Source organism: Schistocerca nitens, chromosome 3, assembly GCF_023898315.1.
Source record: "Schistocerca nitens isolate TAMUIC-IGC-003100 chromosome 3, iqSchNite1.1, whole genome shotgun sequence".
NCBI lineage: Eukaryota > Metazoa > Arthropoda > Insecta > Orthoptera > Acrididae > Schistocerca > Schistocerca nitens.
The window spans coordinates 883,345,402-883,373,354 of record NC_064616.1 but is presented as its reverse complement, the minus strand read 5'-3'; the positions used below and the strand labels follow the sequence as shown (position 1 = coordinate 883,373,354).

Genomic DNA, 27,953 nt, shown 5'->3' with positions numbered 1-27,953 from the left:
TTTTAAGGAAGTTGTACAGTGTACATACAATTTCACAATACGTTCACAATAAATGTTCAAAATATCTCCATCTAGTTCAATGCATTTAGCTGCACGTGTATGAACAGATTTTGTTGCTCGTTTCAGTTTGACAGGGTTGTTCTTAATTTCGTCTATTGCATTCATAATGCGAGCAAGTAACGCCTCATAAACTATGACTTTCACCCATCCCCGTACACAAAAATCCATTGGTGTTAAATCGGGCGATCTGGGTGGCCACAGACGTGTAGCACCACGACCAATCCATTTCTGGCGAAAATGTTCATTTAAATGTATTGTAATAGCGTTGGTTGAATGTGGAAGCGCGTCGTCATGTTGAAAATTCATTTACAATCTCGTAGCAACTGGAACATTTTCGAGCAAGCGGGGCATTTCTTCTTGAAGGAATTATAAGTGCGTCTCGCCAGTTAGACGTTCTGAGGAAATGAATGGTCCAATTAAGTGTGTGTTGATTATACCACACCACACATTTATGCCAAATCGCTGCTGGAAATTGCGCTGCACTGTTGCATGTGGGTTTGCTTCAGAACATACGTGCTCGTTATGTTAAATTGTTTATATCATCTCGAGTAAACTGTGCCTCATCGGAAAATAAAATTTGTGTAACTGCCGATTAGTATTTAACCAGTTGCACAACTCCAAGCGAAGGGCAGGATTTCCCGGATGTAAATGGTGCACTTCTTGTTTATGGTAAGGATACAGATTATTGTACTTCAGTGTACGCCATACTTTAGACTGTGAAATGCCTAGAGATAGTCCTGTACTGGTACCCGGACTACGTTGAACAGCATCCATAATATCCTCATCATCGTCGTCACGTATCGATCGCTCGTACTGATTATGAAACTTAGGTAGAGAACATGTCTCCCGTAACATTCGAAATATTCCGCTAATGGTTCGTGCATTCAGAATCCTCCGGGTTGGATAACGTATTCGTTAACTGCAGCCGTATCATTACCAACACATTTGCCACAAATAAACAGCATATAGTCGTATTCCTCTGACGTAAATTTGAAAGGCATACCTATTTCATAAATAATCCACAAACTACAACAGTTACTATGTGGTTTCACTTAAATACACTTTTGTTATTATGTTCTTTCACTGGACAATGCAGAACACTAACTCGTTTCAAGGTTAGGAAACGACTCAAACAACTCACTAACGGTTGCCAACAGTGACATAAACGTTTCTACATTCTTAATGGAAAGTAAACAAATTTACTTGTATAATAATCTTTGCTTCTCTGGATGTTCTGGAAAACTACTGCAGATACACGTCTGGGACATGTTTTATTAGATTCACCAGATCAATAACAACAAAATAAATGGAAATCGTGTTTTACTTTAATCCCGTACAGTTTTGCGATGACTTCATATTATCGAAGTCGCTAAATTTCAGGAAAAATCTTTTATTAGGCGTAACTCCGTAAATTATATGAATTTTTTTCAGTTTTACTTGTTGAATAACAAATTAAAATGTCTGCATATCTTCATGAATCACCCTCTTTACTATAATATCGGTGTCATGTGAATATAAGTACACTTTTTTGTGGAGCGAGTTTGCTCGATTGGCTTAATCTACAGGATAGCTTGCACTGCTTTCAGTAAGATATTTTACCATTTTGTATTTCATATGCTGCAAAGATTCTTCTACTAAATAGAAACGGTGATCTAGGTAGGAATGACATGAGGGTTTTATTAAAAAGTATGAATGATGAAATAATGCTTACCGCACGTGGAAAGCTATTGCAAAGTTGAATCGCACTATTAATAATGGAAATTTTATACGCCGAAGTCCATTCTGACTACACATGGTGGTTTCCTTTTTGGCTTATAACACTTTCACGGATACTGAAGTTTTTATTTACGTATACTGCAGGCAGAACAACCTGACTAGCATGTGGACAAGGGAGAGCTAATGTATTAATTTTACGCCCGTCCATTTCGTAAACCGTGTGATTTACGAGCCAGACACAGCCGACAAATGCCGCTGGAGCGCGTTGCTGTATGCCACGTTGGGGTCCAACGTACCGTGGACAAGTCGCATCGTTTCTGAGCGTTCGGCAGCACGTTGAACTCGTCACGTTCAACGTTGACGTTCAAAAGCACGGCCTGCGTGCCGACAGCTGCAGGTCGGTAACGCCGTTTAGCGCAAATGTGTGACTAGCCACCGGCCTGTGATCGGCCTGGTGCAGAAGGCACTCGAGCACGGCTGCGAACCAGGGTTCGCCGGCGTACGATGCAGCGTCCAGACACAAGTTTGCGGCATGACAGAGCGTGTGTGCAGGGCAGGCAGCAGTTGAGTAGCAAATGAGGAGCGTGTGGCGCCTCAGCATAGTTTGCGACCAATGCATCTCTGGAAGGCACCCTGAACTCGCTTGAAGTCAGCTGTCATTTGGCCCTCTTCTGGAAGGCAACAGTTCAGTTCGCGGCGCATCAGGACTAGGCAAATCCCCCGCAAACCCGCAACTAGCAGAGTCAGCGCCTAGTAGCAACTGAATCTGGATGATCCACATTAGGTCGACGAAAGGTGTAGAGTACTTTTCAGTGCTGGCTGAGGACGATGCGTAGCTGGAGCGGGCGGCATTATGGCATCCCTATCTGGCTCTTTTGTGGCAGAACATCTCCTTTGATCCCATAGATCCAGGAAGCGGTGCAGCGACAGGCCCAGGCATGCTGTAATCCAGGCCCCCACTGCGACGGTCTGACCCTTGTACCATGCTCCATCGAAAATGTTCCAGCTCCGGAAGCAGGTAGCAGGTGTAGATTTGTAACAACCGAACTCGCTTCACTGCCAAGGTGGAGACTTCCGTCATGTCATCTCAGCCACGTTAAAGCTTCTGGAAGAGGAATATGGAGACAGTCTCCTGCTCGCTTGGCTACAGGATACAGACATCGGTTTGGAAAGATGATAGTGCAACATTCCTCCCCCCTTTAGAAGATTCACTCCACCGGATCGTAGACTGTTACCACTTCTGAAAATCGCTTAACAATACATCTTCCATTTTTTACAAATGGTTCAAATGGCTCTGAGCACTATGGGACTTAACTCCTGAGGTCATCAGTCCCCTAGAACTTAGAACTACTTAAACCTAACTAACCTAAGGACATCACACACCTGCACGCCTGACGAAGGATTCGAACCTGCGACCGTAGCATTCGCGCGGTTCCAGACTGAAGCGCCTAGAGCCGCTTGGCCACACCGGCCGGCCATTTTTTAGATTTGAGTACACTTCTCAATCCTATTTCTCTTATGACAATGTCCAATCGCTAGTATACTTAACCACTAATTATTCGCTAAAGGTGGCCCACTCGGCTGCTACGTGGTGTACAGTGAATTCAGAAGGGTGCACAGTTTTCCGCCGTAAACAGATATAGTCTCCATAGATTAGAGTCAAATCAGGATAGTACCTGTAGTTGGAACACGTACTGCCACAACTTTGTGGTGGTAATTACAGCAGTACTGCTTCGTGTGCTGTAGCGTTTGCTCCAAATTACTTCGCCCCTAGGCGTTATCAACTCACCCAGTGAGTTAAGGAGATTGGGTTCTAAGGTGCCGTCCAGGAAGGTCAAGTTGTGGGCAGGTAGCATATCTAGAGGTTTGTCAGATCAGTACAGTATCAGATATGGTATCTTTAGAATTGTAGCTCCTTTTATAGTTTCTGGAAAATGAAAGTTATACCGAAATATCACAGGTTTTACCAATATTCCTCTATCTCCCACCTCCAATAGTTCTGTACATTGAGGTCACCCTTACTTGTAGTAGTTCGCGATAACCACTACGGATGAAATACGTAATACAGGATGTTCGGAAAATACCATTACAAACTTCTAGGACTTGCAGAGGGGAGTGAGTACATAATACTTTGAATAGGAACACATGTCCGGAAACGTACCATTTCCGTTCTACGACGGTCTCAATTCAGATGTTTAACTCATCCACTTCTGCTTGAGGAATTCAATTAGGCGTGACGCAGTACAATTATCAAGTAATAATTCGAAAGAAAACATAACGAAACATCTATTTATCACTTGTTTGTATTATCACTTAAACAGGACAGTAGTGATGCATTACAATTGCGGCTCGATGTGGTGACCACCAACTTTGTTACAGACATCGTATCTACGAAGCATGTTCTGGAACACTCTCCCCATCCCATCTGCGGTTCCTTCGATTTATAGTTCAGCTGCTAAACCTCGTGCCAGCAGATCTCCCTCTGTTCCTCCACGAGTGTCGTAAAGTAAACCTTGCTTACATAAAACCCCACATCAGGTTACCGTCTCACGTAATACACGTCATACTGTCTAGCCTATTGCGTACTAGGACAAGCAACTCTGAGACTTTCCTCTTTCTCTCAGCAGAATGGACGCATTACACATCTGAACCGAAACCGTCGGGTTCCTATTCAGAATATTATGAATAACTTCCCTCTACAAGTACAAAAAAAATGGTTCAAATGGCTCTAAGCAATATGGGACTTAACAGCTGAGGTCATCAGTCCCCTAGACTTAGAACTACTTAAACCTAACTAAGCTAAGGGCATCACACACATCCTTGCCCGAGGCAGGATTCGAACTTGCGACCGTAGCAGCCGCGTGGTTCCGGACTGAAGTGCCTAGATCCATTCGACCACAACGGCCGGCTCTACAAGTTCAAGAAGTTTGTAACGGTAATTTCTGAACTCCCTTTATATCCGATGTGCCTTGCCGCAGTGGATGCACCGGTTCCCGTCAGATCACCGAAGTTAAGCGCTGTCGGGCGTGGCCGGCACTTGGATGGGTGACCATCCGGGCCGCCATGCACTGTTGCCATTTTTCGGGCTGCACTCAGCCTCGTGATGCCAACTGAGGAGCTAATCGACCGAATAGTAGCGGCTCTGGTCGAAGAAAACAATCATAACGACCGGGAGAGTGGTGTGCTGATCACATGCCCCTCCTATCCGCATCCTCAGCTGAGGATGACACGGCTGTCGGATGGTCCCCATGGGCCACTTGTGGCCTGAAGACGGAGTGTTTTATATCCATTGTGGACCTGCTTTCTGAAAATAGAGTTGCGGCGCCAGAATGTTCTGCGGGCATCCTTCCACTCCTGTTCTTCCTAGCAATAAGTGTACCTCATGTTATACTGTGGCGATCTGGATTACTTGGGAAAAGCATACGGTGACCATCGTTAGATGGTTTCCTCATTTAGTTTTCCTGAATCCGGTGGCTAGGCGAGTGTCTGGTACCTCTTTAGCCGACGAGGAACGTCTACGGCTTGTTGGGGGACGACTTCGTTCAGGCTACGGCGATGGGCTTCTTCTCACAGGTTGATAGGCGTTAGAGGACTGTTGTGATGGTTGACGTCTTGCGGTGTAACAGTTACTGAACGCTCGTCTTCACACTCTGCAGTAGCGTACAATGTGTCCGGGGCGTACACAGTGGAAACATTGTCCTTCGTCCTCTGACTGCTTGCTCGTCTGCAAAGGAATTGGCTGAACATGCGTTGATCGGATTCTTGGTTGCCGTTTCGCGGCTGAGATGTAAGTACGAAATGGCCGAGTCTGGTCTTCGTGCAGCATTCGACTGATGGCAGAGTGTGGTACTAAGGATCAACACACCTCTGCTTCAATACTTTCTATTATCTGCTAATTTATGGCGCCGACATTCATGGCTGCAGTCTCTTGTCCTGTACCCAACATTTCTGGCTGCCAAAAACTTCTGTCTCCCTTCTCGTACCACCTGGTGTATGAGGGAGGCCCATGGAGTTCTTCTACGACTGCATAGACACCACATTCGCGAGTCGGTCATACGTCTATCGCCCGACTTTTTTCTCTGTTACATTACCTTGATGCGCTGCCACCGCTTTATAGATTCCTCTGTCGTTGTGACATCCTTCACCAGAATTGCTTTGTACAAGTTTTCTATACCTCGTTTCGTCAGGTGTGAGATTTTGCCGGCTTTTATCATATTCGGATTCACAATGTGGTCAAAACATTCTGTATGTAAGGCTCTTTGGCTTCTATTGTTGAGTTTTTCTTCCGCTACAGGGACTTGTTTCTGATTGTCGCTAAATGTTTTCTTCAGTTAGGTTCAGAATTTCTTCCTGCTATTGAGCTTCTCTGCGTTATTGTAGAGCCACTGCTGGGCTGTGCCGTCCAAGTAAAAGTATACGTTTGCCAAACACATCATCTCATTCCGCCGGTTGTATTTCGTCATTATGTCGAATCCTTTCATCCTGATGCGCAGCTCACTTACTGCTGTTTTGGAATCAATCATTCTCCTGGATATATGGACCTTGGGGACGATTTACTGCTCAATCCCGGTTGCTGTTCTTGTCGGCGATGACATTTACGTTTCCTAACTAGAGCGACGGTGCTGTAGGAGTTTCGAAGTACCCCAAGTCTTCATCAAACAATGGCACATGGTTACCACGATCAGTTACAAATCTGGAAGCTGGATCGCCAGTGAAGTAAAACCTTTAGCACTGATTGTATGAATATATGAAGATCAACGTATACATAGAACTGCGCCGCGCGGGGTAGCCGAGCGGTCTGGGCGTCTTGTCACGGTACGTGCTGCTTGCCCCGTCGGAGGTTCGAGTCCTCCCTCGGGCATGGGTGTGTGTGTCGTCCTTGTCGTAAGTTAGTTTAAGTTAGATTAAGTAGTATGTAAGCTTAGGGACCGATGATCTCAGCAGTTTGGTCTCATAAGACCTTACCAAATGGTTCAAATGGTTCAAATGGCTCTGAGCACTATGGGACTTAACATCCATGGTCATCAGTCCCCTAGAACTTAGAACTACTTAAAGCTAACTAACCTAAGGACATCACACAACACCCAGCCATCACGAGGCAGAGAAAATCCCTGACCCCGCCGGGAATCGAACACGGGAACCCGGGCGTGGGAAGCGAGAACGCTACCGCACGACCACGAGATGCGGGCTAAGACCTTACCACAAATTTCCAAATTTCCATAGAACTGCCTCTTGGACGGAGAGCGCTGCTATTTATAAAGGGTCGATCGTAAAGTTTCCGTTCGAAGGCCGTACAGTCCATAATAGGTATTCCAATGACGCAAAATCGCCGTGAGCATTGAGGCAATCATCCCATCAACGCTCCAGATTGAACAAAACCGTTTGGTAAAACACCGTGTCCTACAGCGTGAAAAAGTCCGTAACTGCCAGTTGCAGAATGTATCGACCATTCAAGGCAATTTTCAAGGGACCGAAGGCGAGATAAACCCATGGGGAGATATCAGGACTATAGGGTGGGTGCTCGAGTGTCCCCCACTTGAGTGGCTAACTTCTGGGTATGACATTTGCGATATGTGAATATGCGTTATCATGAAGCAGCACCATGGTGGTGCCATACACGGTCTTCACTCTCCGATGGATGTCTACCGGTGTTTGTCCTTCGACAGCACGTTGGTCCTGTTTGGACACAAATGGTAATAACGTCGCCATTGTTCAAGTTTCCGTGTTAACCGCACCCACGTCGTAAAGACACGAATTCCACGCTAATCCCTTGCATACATGTCAGTGCTTCAATACCCGCATCAGGGCCTCGCTACGTTGCATATACGAGGTGTTTGGGAAAAGTAATGAGAGAGACAACACTGCCAGCAATCTGGCAACGCTGTGTTGTTCTACTTGTGTTCACCGGTGTGTTCATACCTTCCAGATGCTCAGTCCGAACTTCAGTTCTGTACGTCCATCACGCGGTTTTTGAGAGCGTCATCAGTGAAGTTGAGTTTTTGTTGTGTGTTACGAAAATAGAACAGCAGAATTTTGAGTAACATTATGCCAACAAGTTTTGTGTTAAATGTGGAAAATCCGCGAAAGTGACCTTTGAAAAGTTGAAGCAATCTGTCGGAGAACATTCCTTATCAAGAGCACAAGTTTTTGGCTGACACAAATCACCTGTGGAAGGCCGAAAACACTTGGAAAATGAGAGACACCTTCAATTTGAAAAACTGACGAAAACGTCGAACGTGTTGGTGCTCTTATGAGACTGTTTTTCCAGGTGAAAATGTCAGCAAGTGTTTTACAAAGGTGTTCTTCATTAGCTCAGGAAAAGAGTGAATCGAGTGACACCGGACATTGCAGACAAGTGGATGCTCCATCATGACAACGCCCCATCTCAGATGGCCACATCCATCACGGACTGTTTGCACTCAAAAGGCGTGCATGTAGTTCCACAGCCCCCCTATTCACTTGATCTGAGTCCTTGGGACTTTTTTTCGTTTCCCGAAATTGACAAAGTTTTAAAAAGATGTCAGTTTGGGACTCTGGAGAACAATCAAAAGAATGTGACCGACATGTTAAGGGCCCTACCAGTTGCAGCCTTTCAGCACTACTACCAAGATTGGAAACAACGACTCCGCCGGTGTATAGGGAACTATTTTGAGCGGGGCAATTTTGTTGTTTGAAAAAAATAAATAATCAGTCTCATTGTTTTTCTCACACACCTCGTCCGCTACAGCAGCGCCCTCAAACGGAAATCTTTTGACCGTCCCTTGTATACAGACGTCGAATATTCCACAATATGCTAACATTACACCTATAAGAAATTTAGAGGACCTTCTAGAAATGATAAAAATTAAGTAATAAATATTTGCTCGTGATCAGATTCCAGCTAGTGGCACGCAGCAAGCCAGCCAGTTACTCTAACAGCAACTCCACGCTGCCTGCAGCACAGTTCGGTGCAATACTTATCTAACGGTGGTATAAAATGAGGCGTTAACAAAAGGCAGGGTACTTGTAACAGGGAAAACTGTAAAATACCGAACTAATCCAAAAAAAGGCGAAGACAAAGTCCGCATGCAATAGACAGAGAAATCCTGAATGAAACACGTGTATCTGTCAAGAGGCTTCAGTGACCACCATAGCAGGATACTGTCGAAAGATCTCTCGCAAAACCCAAAGAAATTCTGATCGTATGTAAAGGTTATCAGTGGCAGCAGAGTTAGTTTTCAGTTCCTCACGGACTAGGCAGGAACTGAAACCGTGGACTGCAAAACAAGAGCAGAAATGCTTAACTCTCTTTTCAAATGTTCCTTTACAAACGAAAACCCAGGACTACTGTAGCATTTTAATTCTCGAGCCACCGAAAAGATGAGTGAAATACATATCGGTACCCGAGAAAGGTGATGTTCCACCATGTATTGACGCTGCTGAAGAGTGCTGTAAAAAAACCCTCCATGGGAAACAAACGATTTCGTCGTTACTCATATGTTTGTTTCTTTGATTTCGTGATTTAGACACACTGAAAATAAATATACAGAATGGTTCAGCTGCCGCTACTGTTGTCGTTTTACTCAACCCGCAGTTTAATATCTGGCATTCCAAAACCGCGCGCGAGATTTTCATATTCTCTTGCTCGCTACGCGCAAACTACAGTCCAACAGAAAAAAAAAATTAACAGGACCTTCTTCGTAGGAAATTTAGTGTAGTTAAATGTTGCACAGGGATGCGTTTTCGCTAGAGGCCATAGTTTCCGAGTTATTTGAGAAAAACCTACAAAAGTAACCTTCAAACGCAGCCCCACTCCCATATCTAGCCCCCATCGGTCAGGATTTCTAGTATGTTGTTCATTGCACTACCTCCTACCACCGTACAAAAATTTTCGACTGCACGAATTATGTCCTACATTCGATCTTTTTGCTCTTCATTGATTGGCCTTATCACGACACCGGCTTAGTCGAGCACTTACAAATTGTAAAACTGACGTTTGTGTAAACTTTACTTAACAAGTTTGTGAATTTTAATAGCATAAAATAAACAATTACATCGTTGCATTCGTCATACCTTCTGACTACGAAACTACTGCACTTGTAAGGGTGAAGTTTGGATCGAATTGTCAACGTGATTGCCGGCCGGAGTGGCCGTGCGGTTCTAGGCGCTACAGTCTGGAGCCGAACGACCGCTACATCGCAGGTTCGAATCCTGCCTCGGGCATGGATGTGTGTGATGTTCTTAGGTTAGTTAGGTTTAATTAGTTCTAAGTTCTAGGCGACTGATGACCTCAGAAGTTAAGTCACATAGTGCTCAGAGCCATTTGAACCATCAACGTTATTAGTTATACTATAAAATTCACAAAATTCCTCTCTCTTTCATTACACTCGCGGGCACCTTTAAATTAATAATGTTAACGAAATAGCTAACTGTGCTGAATATCGGGAATAGTTCGTGTAGTAGGAAAATTTTGTGCTGTAGTAAGGGGGAGGGGGGGGGGGGGGGAACGCCATGAACAAAGTATCAGAAATCCTGACTGGTGAGAGATGAGTGGAGTGTGGGGATGGACGTGCGCTTGAAGGTCACTTTTGTACTTTTTTCTCGAATAACTCGAAAACCGAGGCCTTCAGCGAAAACGTAGCCCAGTGCAAAATTTATCTTCATAAAACGTCCTACAAAAATGGTCCTGTTCATTTGCTCTGTCGGTCTAATACATCGCACGTAGCGAGCGAGAGAATATGAAAATCTCGCTCGTGGTTTTTGAAGGCCAGATTTAACATTGGGGGTTGCATAACAGGACAGGAGTAAGGCCACCTGAATGATCCTGTATGTGCAAGCTTCACAGTCAGTTTCTTTTTGTTTTCCGTGCCATGAATTTCGAAATTTTTGCTGACGTGTGTAATATTTAAGAACCAGTGTTGAAGCTATAAGAAGGGTAGAAGGACGGATCCTCAAAATTACAGACCAATATCCTTAACATCGGTTTGTTGCAAGATTCTCGAACATATTCTCAGTTCGAATATAATGAATTTCCTTGAGACAGAGAAGTTGCTGTCCATGCGTCAGCACGGCTTTAGAAAGCATCGCTCCTGCGAAACGCAACTCGCCCTTTTTTCACATGATATCTTGCGAACCATGGATGAAGGGTATCAGACGGATGCCATATTCCTTGACTTCCGGAAAGCGTTTGACTCGGTGCCCCACTGCAGACTTCTAACTAACGTACGAGCATATGGGATTGGTTCCCAAGTATGTGAGTGGCTCGAAGACTTCTTAAGTAGTAGAACCCAGTACGTTGTCCTCGATGGTGAGTGTTCATCGGAGGTGAGGGTATCATCTAGAGTGCCCCAGGGAAGTGTGGTACGTCCGCTGTTGTTTTCTATCTACATAAATGATCTTTTGGATAGGGTGGATAGCAATGTGCGGCTGTTTGCTGATGATGCTGTGGTGTACGGGAAGGTGTCGACGTTGAGTGACTGTGGGAGGATACGAGATGACGTGGATAGGATTTGTGATTGGTGTAAAGAATGGCAACTAACTCTAAATATATATATATGTAATTAATGCAGATGAATAGGAAAAAGAATCCTGTAATGTTCGAATACTCCATTAGTAGTGTAGCGCTTGACACAGTCACGTCGATTAAATATTTGGGCGTAACATTGCAGAGCAATATGAAGTGGGACATGCATGTAATGGCAGTTGTGGGGAAGGCGGATAGTCGTCTTCGGTTCATTGGTAGAACTTTGGGAAGATGTGGTTCATCTGTAAAGCAGACCGCTTATAAAACACTAATACGACCTATTCTTGAGTACTGCTCGAGCGTTTGGGATCCCTATCAGGTCGGATTGAGGGAGGACATGGAATCAATTCAGAGGCTGGCTCCTAGATTTGTTACTGGTAGGTTTGATCATCACACGACTGTTACGGAAATGCTTCAGGAACTCGGGTAGGAGTCTCTAGAGGAAAGGAGGCGTTCTTTTCGTGAATCGCTACTGAGGAAATTTAGAGAACCAGCATTTGAGGCTGACTGCAGTACAATTTTACTGCCACCAACTTACATTTCGCGGAAAGACCACAAAGATAAGAGAGATTAGGGCTCGTACAGTGGCATATAGGCAGTCATTTTTACCTCGTTCTGTTTGGGAGTGGAACAGGGAGAGAAGATGCTAGTTGTGGTACGAGGTACCCTCCGCCACGCACCGTATTGTGGATTGCGGAGTATGTATGTAGATGTAGAAGCTGCTTCCAGGTTCTCAAAAATCCGGTGTCATCATTTTGATGAAATCGCGGAGGTCTATATTTCTGTTCTGGGTGTTCTTATCAGGAGAAAGAAAACTGGCATTCTACGGATCGGAGCGTGGAATGTCAGATCCCTTAATCGGGCAGGTAGGTTAGAAAATTTAAAAAGGGAAATGGATAGGTTAAAGTTAGATATAGTGGGAATTAGTGAAGTTCGGTGGCAGGAGGAACAAGACTTTTGGTCAGGTGATTACAGGGTTATAAATACAAAATCAAATAGGGGTAATGCAGGAGTAGGTCTAATAATGAATAAAAAAATAGGAGTGCGGGTTATCTACTACAAACAGCATAGTGAACGCATTATTGTGGCCAAGATAGATACAAAGCCCATGCCTACTACAGTAGTACAAGTTTATATGCCAACTAGCTCTGCAGATGATGAAGAAATTGATGAAATGTATGACGAGATAAAAGAAATTATTCAGGTAGTGAAGGGAGACGAAAATTTAATAGTCATAGTAGGTGAATATGGATTGGGGGGAAGAAATGGAAGAGGAAGCCGCCTTGTAGAATTTTGCACAGAGCATAACTTAATCATAGCTAACACTTGGTTCAAGAATCATAAAAGAAGGTTGTATACCTGGAAGAATCTTGGAGATACTAAAAGGTATAAGATAGATTATATAATGGTAAGACAGAGATTTAGGAACCAGGTTTTAAATTGTAAGACATTTCCAGGGGCAGATGTGGATTCTGACCACAATCTGTTGGTTATGAACTGCAGATTGAAGCTGAAGAAACTGCAAAAAGGTGGGAATTTAAGGAGATGGGACCTGGATAAACTGAAAGAACCAGAGGTTGTAGAGAGTTTCAGGGAGAGCATAAGGGAACAATTGACAGGAATGGGGGAAATAAATACAGTAGAAGAAGAATGGGTAGCTCTGAGGGATGAAGTAGTGAAGGCAGCAGAGGATCAAGTAGGTAAAAAGACGAGGGCTAATAGAAATCCTTGGGTAACAGAAGAAATTTTGATTTTAATTGATGAAAGGAGAAAATATAAAAATGCCGTAAATGAAGCAGGCAAAAAGGAATACAAACGTCTCAAAAATGAGATCGACAGGAAGTGCAAAATGGCTAAGCAGGGATGGCTAGAGGACAAATGTAAGGATGTAGAGGCTTGTCTCACTAGGGGTAAGATAGATACTGCCTACAGGAAAATTAGAGACGTTTGGAGAGAAGAGAACCACTTGTATGAATATCAAGAGCTCAGATGGAAACACAGTTCTCAGCAAAGGAGGGAAGGCAGAAAGGTGGAAGGAGTATATAGAGGGTTTATACAAGGGCGATGTACTTGAGGACAATATTATGGAAATGGAAGAGGATGTAGATGAAGATGGAATGGGAGATACGATACCGCGTGAAGAGTTTGACAGAGCACTGAAAGATCTGAGTCGAAACAAGGCCCCGGGAGTAGACAACATTCCATTAGAACTACTGATGGCCTTGGGAGAGCCAGTCATGACAAAACTCTACCATCTGGTGAGCAAGATGTATAAGACAGGGGAAATACCCACAGACTTCAAGAAGAATATAATAATTCCAATCCCAAAGAAAGCAGGTGTTGACAGATGTGAAAATTACCGAACTATCAGTTTAATAAGTCACAGCTGCAAAATACTAACGCGAATTCTTTACAGACGAATGGAAAAACTGGTAGAAGCGGACCTCGGGGAAGATCAGTTTGGATTCCGTAGAAATGTTGGAACACGTGAGGCAATACTAACCTTACGACTTATCTTAGAAGAAAGATTAAGGAAAGGCAAACCTACGTTTCTAGCATTTGTAGACTTAGAGAAAGCTTTTGACAACGTTAACTGGAATACTCTCTTTCAAATTCTGAAGGTGGCAGGGGTAAAATACAGGGAGCGAAAGGCTATTTACAATTTGTACAGAAACCAGATGGCAGTTATAAGAGTTGAGGGACATGAAAGGGAAGCAGTGGTTGGGAAGGGAGTGAGACAGGGTTGTAGCCTCTCCCCGATGTTATTCAATCTGTATATTGAGCAAGCAGTAAAGGAAACAAAAGAAAAATTCGGAGTAGGTATTAAAATTCATGGAGAAGAAGTAAAAACTTTGAGGTTCGCCGATGACATTGTAATTGTGTCAGAGACAGCAAAGGACTTGGAAGAGCAGTTGAACGGAATGGACAGTGTCTTGAAAGGAGGATATAAGATGAACATCAACAAAAGCAAAACGAGGATAATGGAATGTAGTCAAATTAAATCGGGTGATGCTGAGGGGCTAAGATTAGGAAATGAGACACTTAATGTAGTAAAGGAGTTTTGCTATTTAGGGAGTAAAATAACTGACGATGGTCGAAGTAGAGAGGATATAAAATGTAGACTGGCAATGGCAAGGAAATCGTTTCTGAAGAAGAGAAATTTGTTAACATCGAGTATAGATTTAAGTGTCAGGAAGTCGTTTCTGAAAGTATTTGTATGGAGTGTAGCCATGTATGGAAGTGAAACATGGACGATAACCAGTTTGGTCAAGAAGAGAATAGAAGCTTTCGAAATATGGTGCTACAGAAGAATGCTGAAGATAAGGTGGGTAGATCACGTAACTAATGAGGAGGTATTGAATAGGATTGGGGAGAAGAGAAGTTTGTGGCACAACTTGACTAGAAGAAGGGATCGGTTGGTAGGACATGTTTTGAGGCATCAAGGGATCACAAATTTAGCATTGGAGAGATCAATACACTAAGCAGATTCAGAAGGATGTAGGTTGCAGCAGGTACTGGGAGATGAAGAAGCTTGCACAGGATAGAGTAGCATGGAGAGCTGCATCAAACCAGTCTGAGGACTGAAGACCACAACAACAACAACAACTATCCCCGTCCCGTCTGAGGTCTGACAGTGCTGCGTTTTTTAACTCAATACTTACGTAGATAGTAGTTTAGCTGAAGACCTGTTTTCGTTGCAGGTATGTTCCTGTACCAGACACTGTTTTCCCCGCCACAGCCCGTGAGGAATCCTGAGCAACCCAGCGTGGTCGGGCGCAGTAACAGCGTCCTGTGCGATTCTCCAGACGGCACGACGGGCGTCTGCTACCCGGAAGAGGAGTGTGAGCAGCTGGGCGGGCTGTCGCTGGCCCCCTGCGACGACCAGCAGCGCGTCTGCTGCCTGGGTGAGTTAACACTTCTATCGGTTTAAGTTTTTCTTTTGTAGGTAAAAAAGTCGCTAATATTTTGGAAACAGATATATAACTGAGCTGTTCGTGGAAACAAAATAATAAGCGTCACAATGGGAATTAGGAGGTACAGCGGATCAAAATTAGCGATTGGTCCACAAAATTGGAATAATTTTATTCTAACGCTATTTTGTCGAAAGTCGACATGTTGAGAAACGTGGCTGTTGTACTAAAGGTTTATAATTTATAAAAAACAGCTACCAGCCACATGTATGATTTAAAAAGGTTTATTATCTTCAGACCATGACCGGTTTCGGATTTTTCTTTACAAATCCATCTTCAGATGGTAGTTTCAAGCATTCTAATTTGGACCTAGTTTTGTTTTTGTTATTCGTTTGCTGCACTGGGGAAGAAAAGAAATACTTTTGTTGTCATATCGGTAATGGTATTTTTACAAAAGATTTACTTCTTTTACAGAATCTAATTGCTCATGAGATATTTTTTTGTTTAAACTTAGTAAACGTGCAGATTAGTGTACTTACGAGCTATGTAGTTCTGCCTGACGAAATATTCGTGCGTTTATGTTTTAGAACGCAAGCTTAATACACTTTTCAATATGCACTATGTGAGTGCTATTCCAGTCAATGGACGTCACTTTCAACCTCATCATCTTAATTACACACGCAGCACACACGAATAACGTTTACAAAACGTGGCCCAGCTTCATATTACAAACGAGAACAATATTTGCAAAGAGCTTACAGTCATAACGATGTTAACTTACAGATGCTGTATAGTCGATATGGGTACAGTAAAATATCTCTTTGCTATTGTATGAAATTAATCTAAAACGGAATAAATAAAATTACATACAAATAAGATTACAAACATTATATGTAGTACAGAAATACTGTGTGTTACTAATTAGTTGTTGCAATTTTAGGAGATAAATTCTAATATATGACATGATAAGCAATGCACCTGTTTTCATTATGCAATGTTTCAATGACATATAAGCAGTTTTTGAGGGCCTGTATATTGAATGTTTTTAATGGAATATTAGGCTTAAGTTATTTTAAAAAAGTGAAAGCGTCTTCAAAGTTATTTAGGAAGGGGGTGTTAACTGACTCTGTATGTTCATTCAGAATGAGATCAGGGAACCTGTTTTATGTGTATGAATCTCAATCTCCTCTAAGAGATTCAATGTGAAACCCTTGTCTTTGAGGTGTAATAACTGCAGGTTGTTTTCTATATTCCCAACTGTATGATTGTTTTCTGCAAGATGGGTGGCAAAAGCAGATTTGCTTAGGTTTTTCAGACGTAGGGCATCAAGGTGTTCCTTGAATCTTGTTTCAAAAGCTCTACCTGTTTGGCCAATGTAGAATTTAGGACAGTTGTTACACTTGAGTTTATAAATTCCAGATCTTTTATGGGGTATGCTATTGTGTGGGAATGAGTGTATGACTCTTTGTTGGAGTTTGTTATTGGTAGAGAAACTGATTTTGACATTCTTCTTCTTGAATAGGTTGGAAATTTTGTATGAAAGTGGGCCTATATATGGTAGGGCTACATATTTTACTAATTTTTTGTCTTTCATAGTTATTGTGGCTGTTGCTTGTTGCAAAGACTTATTGCTAGCAATTTTTTCTTTTGTTTTTTGAGAGAGTGTGTCTATGATTGAAGCATCATAGCCATTATTTTGGGCAATTGATTTGATTATGCTGATTTCTTCGTGCTGTTCAGTGGGGGTGAGGGGGACTTTATGCATACGATGTAGCATTGACCGTAAATTAGCCATCTTATGTTGGTTCGGGTGGCAGGATGTGTTATTGATGGTAACATCTGTGGTTGTTGGTTTTCGAAAGATACCAAAATGGTGTTTGTTATTTATGTTTGATATTTTGAGATCCAGAAAATCGATGCTATTATTTATTTCATGCTCCACTGTGAATTTGATGTTGTTGTGTAATTTGCTCAGATCTTCAGCTAAGGTATCAATTTCGCTGCTGTTACCATCAAAAATTAATAGAGTGTCATCTACGTATCTCTTGTAGTAAATTATTTTACTGTTCATTTGGTTATTGGATGAGAAGAACTTTTGCTCAAGATGGTTAATGTAAATATCAGCTAATAATCCAGCAAGACTGCTACCCATTGCAAGGCCATCATTTTGTTTATAGACTTTATTATTGAAGGTGAAGTAATTATTAGACAAGACGAGTGTGAGGATCTCTATTAACTCATATATTTCTGGTAGATTGATCTTTTTGTGTTTTAAGAGGTTACTTTTTATTATGTTAAGGGGCTCCGGAACGCCCTATACTTGCAATGTTAAAATAACGCTTATAAATTACATCTTTCCTCACAAAGTATTTGAGGTAGGAAGTTGAACTTTTTACAGATTATTTATTGGAATATGGGCTACAACTTAACACAGGGATTTTACAAAATTTTGGTTCAGTTATTAAAGATGATTTTTTTTTGCAATTGTAATGAAAATTCACAATATTTTTTTGAAATTTTTTATTTATATATTCAAAAATATACAGTTTTTTGGAAAAAGGCTGTGTTAAATTATGCAGAAGGTACTGTGTAACATTTACTGAAAGTTTGAAACAAATATGTTTGGAAGATCCTTAGAAAACATGTAATTAGTATGAGAAAATAAAAGTTTTGGGAATCGAGCGACAAAGATTGGATTAACTTTTTAGTGCGTTCCAGGTCCATAGGATGGATTATCTTCATCCCTTGCAAACTCCTCTTCCAGCTTCCTCTTGTTCCTCCTCCTGTTTACTCTTGCTTACAGCCCTGTCTGCAGCCCGAAGGCGTTCCTTGTCTAAAGCAAGCATCGCTCGTACCATGTTAGAACCTATCTTCATTCCCATATTTCTAAATACCTTGCACCTTACAATGTTGCCATCATTGAAATTCGCAACAGCATCATACACACCAAAGTGAAGTGTTTCTATTCCAACAAATACAGTCTTGGGGATTCTCGACCATATAACACTATCTACACTTTCATTGGGGTTTTGAGTTTTTCCGTGAATACACTTTTTCAACAGTTCAGGTGCTGCTAAGTCTCCGAAAATAGGTTTTATCACCTCCATTATTGCATGAGGCAGACTATGCTTATGAGTGTACACTTCACCAGTTAGCAATCCTTTGTTATATTTACACCAACTGTCTTCTTCTTTGGGACACAAGCTATGTTGGGGATTTTCATCGTCTTTATTGTTTACAGTAATAACACATACCTTTGGCTTTCCAACATTTCTCCTTTTCTTAAAAGCCTTCAGAGGATTTCTAATAACTTTACTTTTACTCATTATTATACTTCAACAAAACAGAGACTCAAGAAACAGAATTAATTACGAATATTTTCGAGATAACGACAGAGTAAATAAACATGAAACAATCGACAATCACACCAGCGATATATATTGAACCATCACAGGTTAGCCACAACACATACTTTATCTCACATCACTAAAATGTACCTGATGAACACGGACGTTAATAATAACACCATTTGACAGCAGTTTAACAGCGCCACAGTGGGTCACGCCCATGTAGAACACATTTCAAAAAAAATTTAAAAATAGTTGTAGTCTTCGGAATTGAATAAATTATATATCTATTAAAAGGTAATAGTCTGCAGATTCAGAAAACGCAAAAAAGTAAAAATTGAACTTTTCATGATTTTGAGCCTTTCCGGAGCCCCTTAATTGTTTCATCTACTGGGATGTTAGTGTATAGGTGGCGACACCTACAACGTGTTGACATGACAAAAGTTTCCAACCGATTTCTCATACACAAACACCAGTTGACCGGCGTTGCCTGGTGAAACTTTGTTGTGATGCCTCGTGTAAGGAGGAGAAATGCGTACCATCACGTTTCCGACTTTGATTAAGGTCGGATTGTAGCCTATCGCGATTGCGGTTTATCGTATCGCGACATTGCTGTTCATCTTGGTCAACATCCACTGACTGTTAGCAGAATATGGAATCGGTGGGTTAAGGGCGGTAATACGAAACGCCGTGCTGGATCCCAACGGCCTTGTATCACTAGCGGTCGAGATGAAAGGCATCTTATCCGCATGGCTGTAACGGATCGTGCAGCCACGTCTCGATCCCTGAGTCAACAGATGGGGACGTTTGCAAGGCAACAACCATCTGCACGAACAGTTCGACGACGTTTCCAGCAGCATGGACTATCAGCTCGGAGACCACGGCTGCGGTTACCCTTGACGTTGCATCACAGACAGGAGCGCCTGCGGTGGTGTACTCAACCACGAATCTGGGTGCACGAATGGCAAAACGTCATTTTTTCGTATGAATCCAGGTTCTATATACAGCATCGTGATGGCCGCATCCGTGTTTGGCGTCAAAACGGTGAACGCACATTGGAAGCGGGTATTCGTCATCGCCATACTGGCGTATCATCCGGCGTGATGGTATGGGGTTCCATTGGTTACACATCTCGGTCACCTCTTGTTCGCATTGACGGCACTTTGAACAGTGGACGTTACATTTCAGATGTGTTACGACCCGTGGTTCTACCATTCATTCGATCCCCACGAAACTCTACATTTCAGCAGGATAATGTACGACCGCATGTTGCAGGTCCTGTACGGGCCTTTCTGGATACAGAAAATGTTCGACTGCTGCCCTGGCCAGCACATTCTCCAGATCTCTCACCAACTGAAAACATCTGGTCAATGGTGGCCGAGCAACTGGCTCGTCACAATACGCCAGTCACTACTCTTGATGAACTGTGCTATCGTGTTGAAGCTGCATGGGCAGCTGTACCTGTACAAGCCATCCAAACTCTGTTTGACTCAATGCCCAGGCGTATCAAGGCAGTTATTACGGCCAGAGGTGGTTGTTCTGGGTACTGATTTCTCAGGATATCTGCACCCAAATTGCGTGAAAATGTAATCACATGTCAGTTCTAGTATTATATATTTGTCCAATGAATACCCGTTTATCATCTGCATTTCTTCTTGGTGTATCAATTTTAATGGCCAGTAGTGTACTTTTGTCTTCTGCTTGAAATTCCATTGTGATCTGCATCTCAGTGTTTTCCGAGAAAATCCCTTCGTCTGTTCATCTGCCCCTTTATGACAGGTTTCTAAGACAGTGACAGGCTGCTCGATATTAAGGCCAATTCGAAATTCCTCGCAGGTTACCTGAAAAGCAACAAAGATTGTTACTATTATAATTAGCTATACGAATAGAAATGATGGAAAATGCGTATACACACAATTAAGATCTCAGCAACAGTCGTTTAGTGAAAACCTCATATTTCATTCGTTTCAGAAACACAATTCTATTGCATGCACTTACCATTATGTTCCTAAAACATACTAAGTACAACAGATTTACACAGTTACATACCTCTGCGTCATCTGATTCACTGGGAATTTACTCAGGATCCTGCTAGGATATATCAGGATCACTAAGGACATCTTAGTTTCCTCGTCAAATATGACTATAATCCCGGAAAACGTACACGGATCCATCTTACAGTCCCTTACCATTATGTTCCTGAGGAAGGCAGCCACTGGCATTTACCATTAAGCATCGCCCTGACTTCCGCTGAGTGAAATTAGAATTTTTCGTGGTATATTGCACACTGAGGTGCCAAAAGTCGTGGTATACCTTCCAATGTCGTGTCGGACCTCCTTTTTCCCGGTGTAGTGCAGCAAATCGACGAGGTCTTGGAAGTTCCCTGTAGAAATATTGAATGATCCTGCCTCTATAGCTGTTCGTAACTGCGAAAGTAATGGTCGATGGGATTCATGTTGGGCGTTCTGGGTGGCCAGACTAATCGCTCAAACTGTCCAACCTCTTCTTCAAACCAGTCTCGGATAACTGTGGCCTGCTGGTATGACTCTCTGTCATCCACAAGAAATTCCATCGCTGTTGGGGAACACGAAGTGGATGAATACCTGAAAATGGCCTCCAAGTAGCGGAACATAACCATATCCAGTCAATTATCGGTTCAGTTGGATCAGAGGACCCAGTCCATTCCATGTAAACACAACCCACACCATTATGGAGCCACCATCAGCTTGCACAGTGCCTTGTTGGCAACTTGGATCCATGGCTTCGTGTGGTCTGCGCCACAATCGAACCCTACCATCAGCTCTTACCAACTGAAATTGGGACTCATCTGCCCAGGCCACTGTTTTCCAGTCGTCTAGGGTCCAACCGATATGGTCACGAGTCCAGGAGAGGCACTGCAAGCGATGTCGTGCTGTCAAGAGAGGCACTCACGTTGGTCGTCTACTGCCATAGCCCATTAATGCCAAATTTCGCCGCACAGTTCTAAAGGAAACGTTCATTGTACGTCCCACATTGATTTCTGCGGTTATTTCACGCAGTGTTGCATATCTCTTAGCACTGACAACCCTACACAAACGCCGCTGTTTTCAGTCATTAAGTGAAGGCCGTCGGCCAGTGCGTTGAGAGGTAATGCCTGAAGTTTCCTATTCTCGGCAACTCTTGACACTGTGGATCTCGGAATATTGAATTCCCAAACGGTTCCAGAAATGGAATGTCCTATGCGTGCCGGCCGCGGTGGCCGAGCGGTTCTAGGCGCTTCAGTCCGGAACCGTGCGACTGCTACGGTCGCAGGTTCGAATCCCGCCTCGGGCACGGATGTGTGTGATGTCCTTAGGTTAGTTAGGTTTAAGTAGTTCTAAGTTCTAGGGGACTGATGACCTCAGCTGTTAAGTCCCATAGTGTTCAGAGCCATTTGAACCATTTTTTTGTCCTATGCGTCTAGCTGCAACTACAATTTCGCTTCCAGAGTCTGTTAATTCCCGTCGTGCGGTCATAATACGAGGGGCGTTTGAGAAGTCCGTGCAAAAATGGAAACTACTAACGTGTTTGGGGTAAACCCTTTTTATTTTTCGACATAGTCCCCTTTTGGACTTATACACTTCGTCCAATGCTGTTCTAATTTGTTGATCCCTTCTGAATAATAGTAATTTTCCAAGTCTGCAAAATAGCTATTAGTTGCTGCAATCACCTCCTCGTTTGAATAAAATCTTAGTCCTGCCAGACATTTCTTCAAATTGGGGAACAAATAGTAGTCCAAGGGAGCCACGTCTGGAGAATAGGGGGGATGCGAAACGGGTTGGAATCCTATTTCCATTAATTTTGCGACCACAACTGCTGAGGTGTGTGCTGGTGCATTGTCGTGATGGAAAAGGACTTTTTGACGGTCCAATCACCGGAGCTTTTCTTGCAGCTCGGTTTTCAAACGGTCCAATAACGATGAATATTATTCACCTGTAATAGTTTTACCCTTTTCCAGATAGTCGATGAGGATTATCCCTTGCGAATCCCAAAAGACAGTCGCCATAACCTTCCAGCCGAAGGAATGGTCTTCGCCTTTTTTGGTGCAGATTCTTCGTTGGTAACCCATTCTTTAGAATGTTGTTTGGTCTCAGGAATATAGTAATGTATCCGTGTTTCATCCACAGTGACGAAACGTCGCTTCAAGTCCCGTGGATTCTTACTGAACAGCTGCAAACCATCCTTGCACCACTTCACACGATTTCGTTTTTGGTCAAGCGTGAGCAATCGCGGAACCCATCTTGTGGATAGCTTTCTCATGTCCAAATGTTTATACAAAATATTATGTACCTGTTCATTCGATACCCTCACAGCACTAGCAATCTCACATACCTTAACTCTTCTGTCATCCATCACCATATCATGGATTTTATCAATGATTTCTGGAGTCATAACCTCCACAGGACGTCCAGAACGTTTAGCATCACTTGTGCCCATATGGCCACTTCGAAAACTTTGAAACCACTTATAAATTGTTCTAATCGAAGGTGAAGAGTCACCATAATGTTTATCATGATTCTCTTTGCCTTTCATAAAGTAATGTTTAATCACCACACGAAATTCTTTTCCGTTCATTTTTTGACAGTCGCTCAATTTCCTTGATTCAAACGAATGCCAAACACAAAGAAATAGACCAATATGGCTGAAACTTGGTGTACGTTCTTTCCAAAGATGCTACTAACTAATCATGACCTCGATACGCGCCGGTGGTGCTACCTCTCGGACTTTGCACGGACTTTTCAATCGCCCTTCGTAAAGTCCGCAACTTTTCACATGAGTCACCTGCGTACAAATGACAGCTCCGCCAATGCACTGCCCTTTTATACCTTGTGTACGTGATACACGCGCCATCTGTATATGCGCAAATCTGTAGCCCATGACTTTTGTCACGTCAGTGTATCCTGCTGTCCATAGGCAGCGCCGATTGCATGTAACAAAATACACGGCGGTGGCGCTTACCGTTGTATACCCCCGAGCCGCTCAAATATCTATATACACTCCTGGAAATGGAAAAAAGAACACATTGACACCGGTGTGTCAGACCCACCATACTTGCTCCGGACACTGCGAGAGGGCTGTACAAGCAATGATCACACGCACGGCACAGCGGACACACCAGGAACCGCGGTGTTGGCCGTCGAATGGCGCTAGCTGCGCAGCATTTGTGCACCGCCGCCGTCAGTGTCAGCCAGTTTGCCGTGGCATACGGAGCTCCATCGCAGTCTTTAACACTGGTAGCATGCCGCGACAGCGTGGACGTGAACCGTATGTGCAGTTGACGGACTTTGAGCGAGGGCGTATAGTGGGCATGCGGGAGGCCGGGTGGACGTACCGCCGAATTGCTCAACACGTGGGGCGTGAGGTCTCCACAGTACATCGATGTTGTCGCCAGTGGTCGGCGGAAGGTGCACGTGCCCGTCGACCTGGGACCGGACCGCAGCGACGCACGGATGCACGCCAAGACCGTAGGATCCTACGCAGTGCCGTAGGGGACCGCACCGCCACTTCCCAGCAAATTAGGGACACTGTTGCTCCTGGGGTATCGGCGAGGACCATTCGCAACCGTCTCCATGAAGCTGGGCTACGGTCCCGCACACCGTTAGGCCGTCTTCCGCTCACGCCCCAACATCGTGCAGCCCGCCTCCAGTGGTGTCGCGACAGGCGTGAATGGAGGGACGAAAGGAGACGTGTCGTCTTCAGCGATGAGAGTCGCTTCTGCCTTGGTGCCAATGATGGTCGTATGCGTGTTTGGCGCCGTGCAGGTGAGCGCCACAATCAGGACTGCATACGACCGAGGCACACAGGGCCAACACCCGGCATCATGGTGTGGGGAGCGATCTCCTACACTGGCCGTACACCACTGGTGATCGTCGATGGGACACTGAATAGTGCACGGTACATCCAAACCGTCATCGAACCCATCGTTCTACCATTCCTAGACCGGCAAGGGAACTTGCTGTTCCAACAGGACAATGCACGTCCGCATGTATCCCGTTGCCACCCAACGTGCTCTAGAAGGTGTAAGTCAACTACCCTGGCCAGCAAGATCTCCGGATCTGTCCCCCATTGAGCATGTTTGGGACTGGATGAAGCGTCGTCTCACGCGGTCTGCACGTCCAGCACGAACGCTGGTCCAACTGAGGCGCCAGGTGGAAATGGCATGGCAAGCCGTTCCACAGGACTACATCCAGCATCTCTACGATCGTCTCCATGGGAGAATAGCAGCCTGCATTGCTGCGAAAGGTGGATATACACTGTACTAGTGCCGACATTGTGCATGCTCTGTTGCCTGTGTCTATGTGCCTGTGGTTCTGTCAGTGTGATCATGTGATGTATCTGACCCCAGGAATGTGTCAATAAAGTTTCCCCTTCCTGGGATAATGAATTCACGGTGTTCTTATTTCAATTTCCAGGAGTGTAGTTAAAGTGGTCCGGCCCACAATTTAATGGTTTAATGGGAGAGTATGGAATGCACTCAAACCTGTGCAATACGGTAATAAGATATCTCGCGAGCTCCGTGCTGCTCCTCCTTTCGCCCAGATGAAGGCAGTATCCCATCGTGTCACGCTTGAAACTTCGCTGCTCAAATGTCGTGGAGTCACTGAATTCATTAAAGCAGTGGGTCGTGTGTGTGTGCAGCTGCTGCCGATACAACATTGGGTACTTAAGCAGAGAACATCAAAGTGACACATCTTTGCCTCTGGAAACATGTTTCGGAAATAAGTTCACTTAGATAGAACTTTAATCATTTAGTAGTTTATTTGAACTACGATTGTAAAAGACTGAAATCATTCACTCGTGAAATGAAAGTAACTCTAGGCAGTGCCCGCCCGGTTGGCTGTGCGGTCTAACGCACGGCTTTCCGGGCGGGAAGGAGCGCTGGTCCCCGGCACGAATCCGCCCGGCGGACTTGTGTCGAGGTCCGGTGAGCCGGCCAGTCTGTGGATGGTTTTTAGGCGGTTTTCCATCTGCCTCGGAGAATGCGGGCTGGTTCCCCTTATTCCGCCTCAGTTACACTATGTCGGCAATTGCTGCGCAAATAAGTTCTCCACGTACGCGTACACCACCATTACTCTCCCACGCAAACATAGGGGTTACACTCGTCTGGTGTGAGACGTTCCCTGGGGGGCCACCGGGGGCCGAACCGCACAATAACCCTGGGTTCGGTGTGAGGAGGCGGAGGGGTGAAGTGGACTGCGGTAGTCGTCGTGGGGTTGTGAACCACTGCGGCTGCGGTGGGGACGGAGCCTCCCCGTCGTTTCTAGGTCCCCGGTTGACATACAACATACATACAACATCCTTGTAATTCTTTGAAGGCCACAACGAATTCTTCAAATCTTGAGTTTTCTTTAAAGCTAGTGAGCTTAGAGTAGCGTACTGCCTTTATCAGAATGTGTCCCTTCTACAACGTGATTTTCTTTTTAAATGCATCCCCATCAAATCAGAAAGAAGTTACCTTGCAATGTCTTATTGTGGGCAGTGTGGAGTCAAGTCTACTTAAATGGGGAATAGAGATTTCAGGAATAAAGGCACTTGATGCCGAAAAAAAATCTAAGAGACTTTCTCAAATGGTAGATATTAAATACGATCATACAGTCTTAATCCAGCTCAGGAGTTCTCCAACAAAAAATCCAAACCGCCCGAGCAGCTGCCAGTCGCAATGAAGCAGGTTTTTCAGCCAACAGGCAGCCATTACTCCCCCTTCCACCTCTGGAAATATTACCCAATATTATATGTACTGAGCAAGAACACAGTTTATGCCATGCAAAGATAGCTTCATGGGTGTAACTGATCTTACGGCATTACTGATAACACTGTTCAGCTAGAATAATCATCAGCACTCAAGTTCACGCTCCTGACGCTTATTTATGATAGTCTCCAGTGGCCTACGATAGTTTTACATCTCTAGCCGGTGGCGAAACTCGACGGCCTTGTGGTCCGACGTCCCTTGTCTTCATGCCAGGAGATTCCGCCAGCAACAGGAATTTTACTGCACATATTTGCTATGTTCGTGTGGCACTGTGACATACTTGTAAAGTGTGGGTGATTCTCCATTACGTTTTCACAAACTATGCTGCCAACTCGAGCCAGTTATTTGATTGACTAACATAAAATACATTTTGTTATTCATTATGAGTTATATCGTTCCCTTAGAAGGTTTCTACAAGGTACAGGAAACGTACGGATGCTATATTTACTCACGGCAGTTCAACAGCCAAGAACAACTTACGAAGACTGGTCGGGCCTGTTTCCAAAACGCTCACATCATTCTCGGCGACATCCCACACGTGGTGAGTACGAATATGATCAGGTGACATCGCGAGGCGTGGAAAGACCCAATTGACAAGTTCAGTAGAACACAGTTCACAAGCGATTTGTTGGTGAAAGGTACTGGTGAAAGTTCAGAATTCTATCAGGAGGATACAGGCGAACGAACAAACGGTTGCATGATCTGGCAGCACATGCCTCTTACGTTCTCCTGTGAGAAACGAAGCAAAATTAGCGATTTCCGAAATTCCTTCACGAAAGAAGAAGTAAATACTCCATAATTCGAATCACGAACAACTGCCAACATGAGCAACTTAGAAGTAGATATCTTCTGTGTAGTGAAGCAGCATAAAATACTCGAGATTGTATAGCAGTAAGGTTCCTTTCAGAGTATTCTGATGAAATAGCGCCATACTTAGCAATTATATACAACCGCTCGCTCGTAGAAAGGTCCGTAACGAAAGATTGGAATGTTGCACAAGTCACACCAATATCCAAGAAAGGAAATAGGAGTAATCCGCTTAATTACATACCCATCTCACATCGATTTGCAGTAGGATTGTGGAACATATGGTGTGTTCTAACTTTATGAATCACCTCGAAGAAAACGATTTACTGACAAATAGCCAACATGGATTCAGAAACTATCGTTCTTGCGAAACACAACTAGTTCCTTATACTCACGAAGTAATGAGTACTATCAACAGGGGACGTCAAATTGATTCCATATTTTTATATTTCCAGAAGGCTTTTGATGTCGTTTCTCACAAGCGACTTCTAATTAAACTGCGTGCCTATGGCTTATAGTCTCGGTTGTGTGACTGGATTCGTGGTTTCCTGTCAGAAAGGTCACAGTTCGTAATTTTTGACGGAAAGTCATAGAATAAAACAGAAATAATATCTGGCGTTTCCCAAGGAAGTGTTATAGGCCTTCTGTTGTTCCTGATATACATAAACGGCTTAGGAGACGATCTGAGCAGTCCTCTTAGACTTGTGCCTGTCCTGCAATGCTGCAATGTTTTACCCCAAAAAAAAGACGACATATCGCCATGTAAAAGGGTTCAAGGACAACAATAAGGGAAAAACGAAAAAGAAAAGAATATACAAACGAAAACCTATGAAACGACAGTG

At 43.8% G+C, this 27,953-nt stretch overlaps 1 protein-coding gene across 2 annotated transcripts in view; it reads left to right on the top strand.

The window, feature by feature from the left end:
- The window catches only part of LOC126249803 (uncharacterized), a 619,524-nt gene that overhangs the window by 295,097 nt on the left and 296,474 nt on the right, over nt 1-27,953 (top strand). For both annotated transcript variants that reach the window (XM_049951497.1, XM_049951498.1), the window contains exon 3: nt 14,980-15,183. In XM_049951497.1, the coding sequence (XP_049807454.1) occupies nt 14,980-15,183 (204 nt within the window). The remainder of the gene's footprint in view (nt 1-14,979; nt 15,184-27,953) is intronic.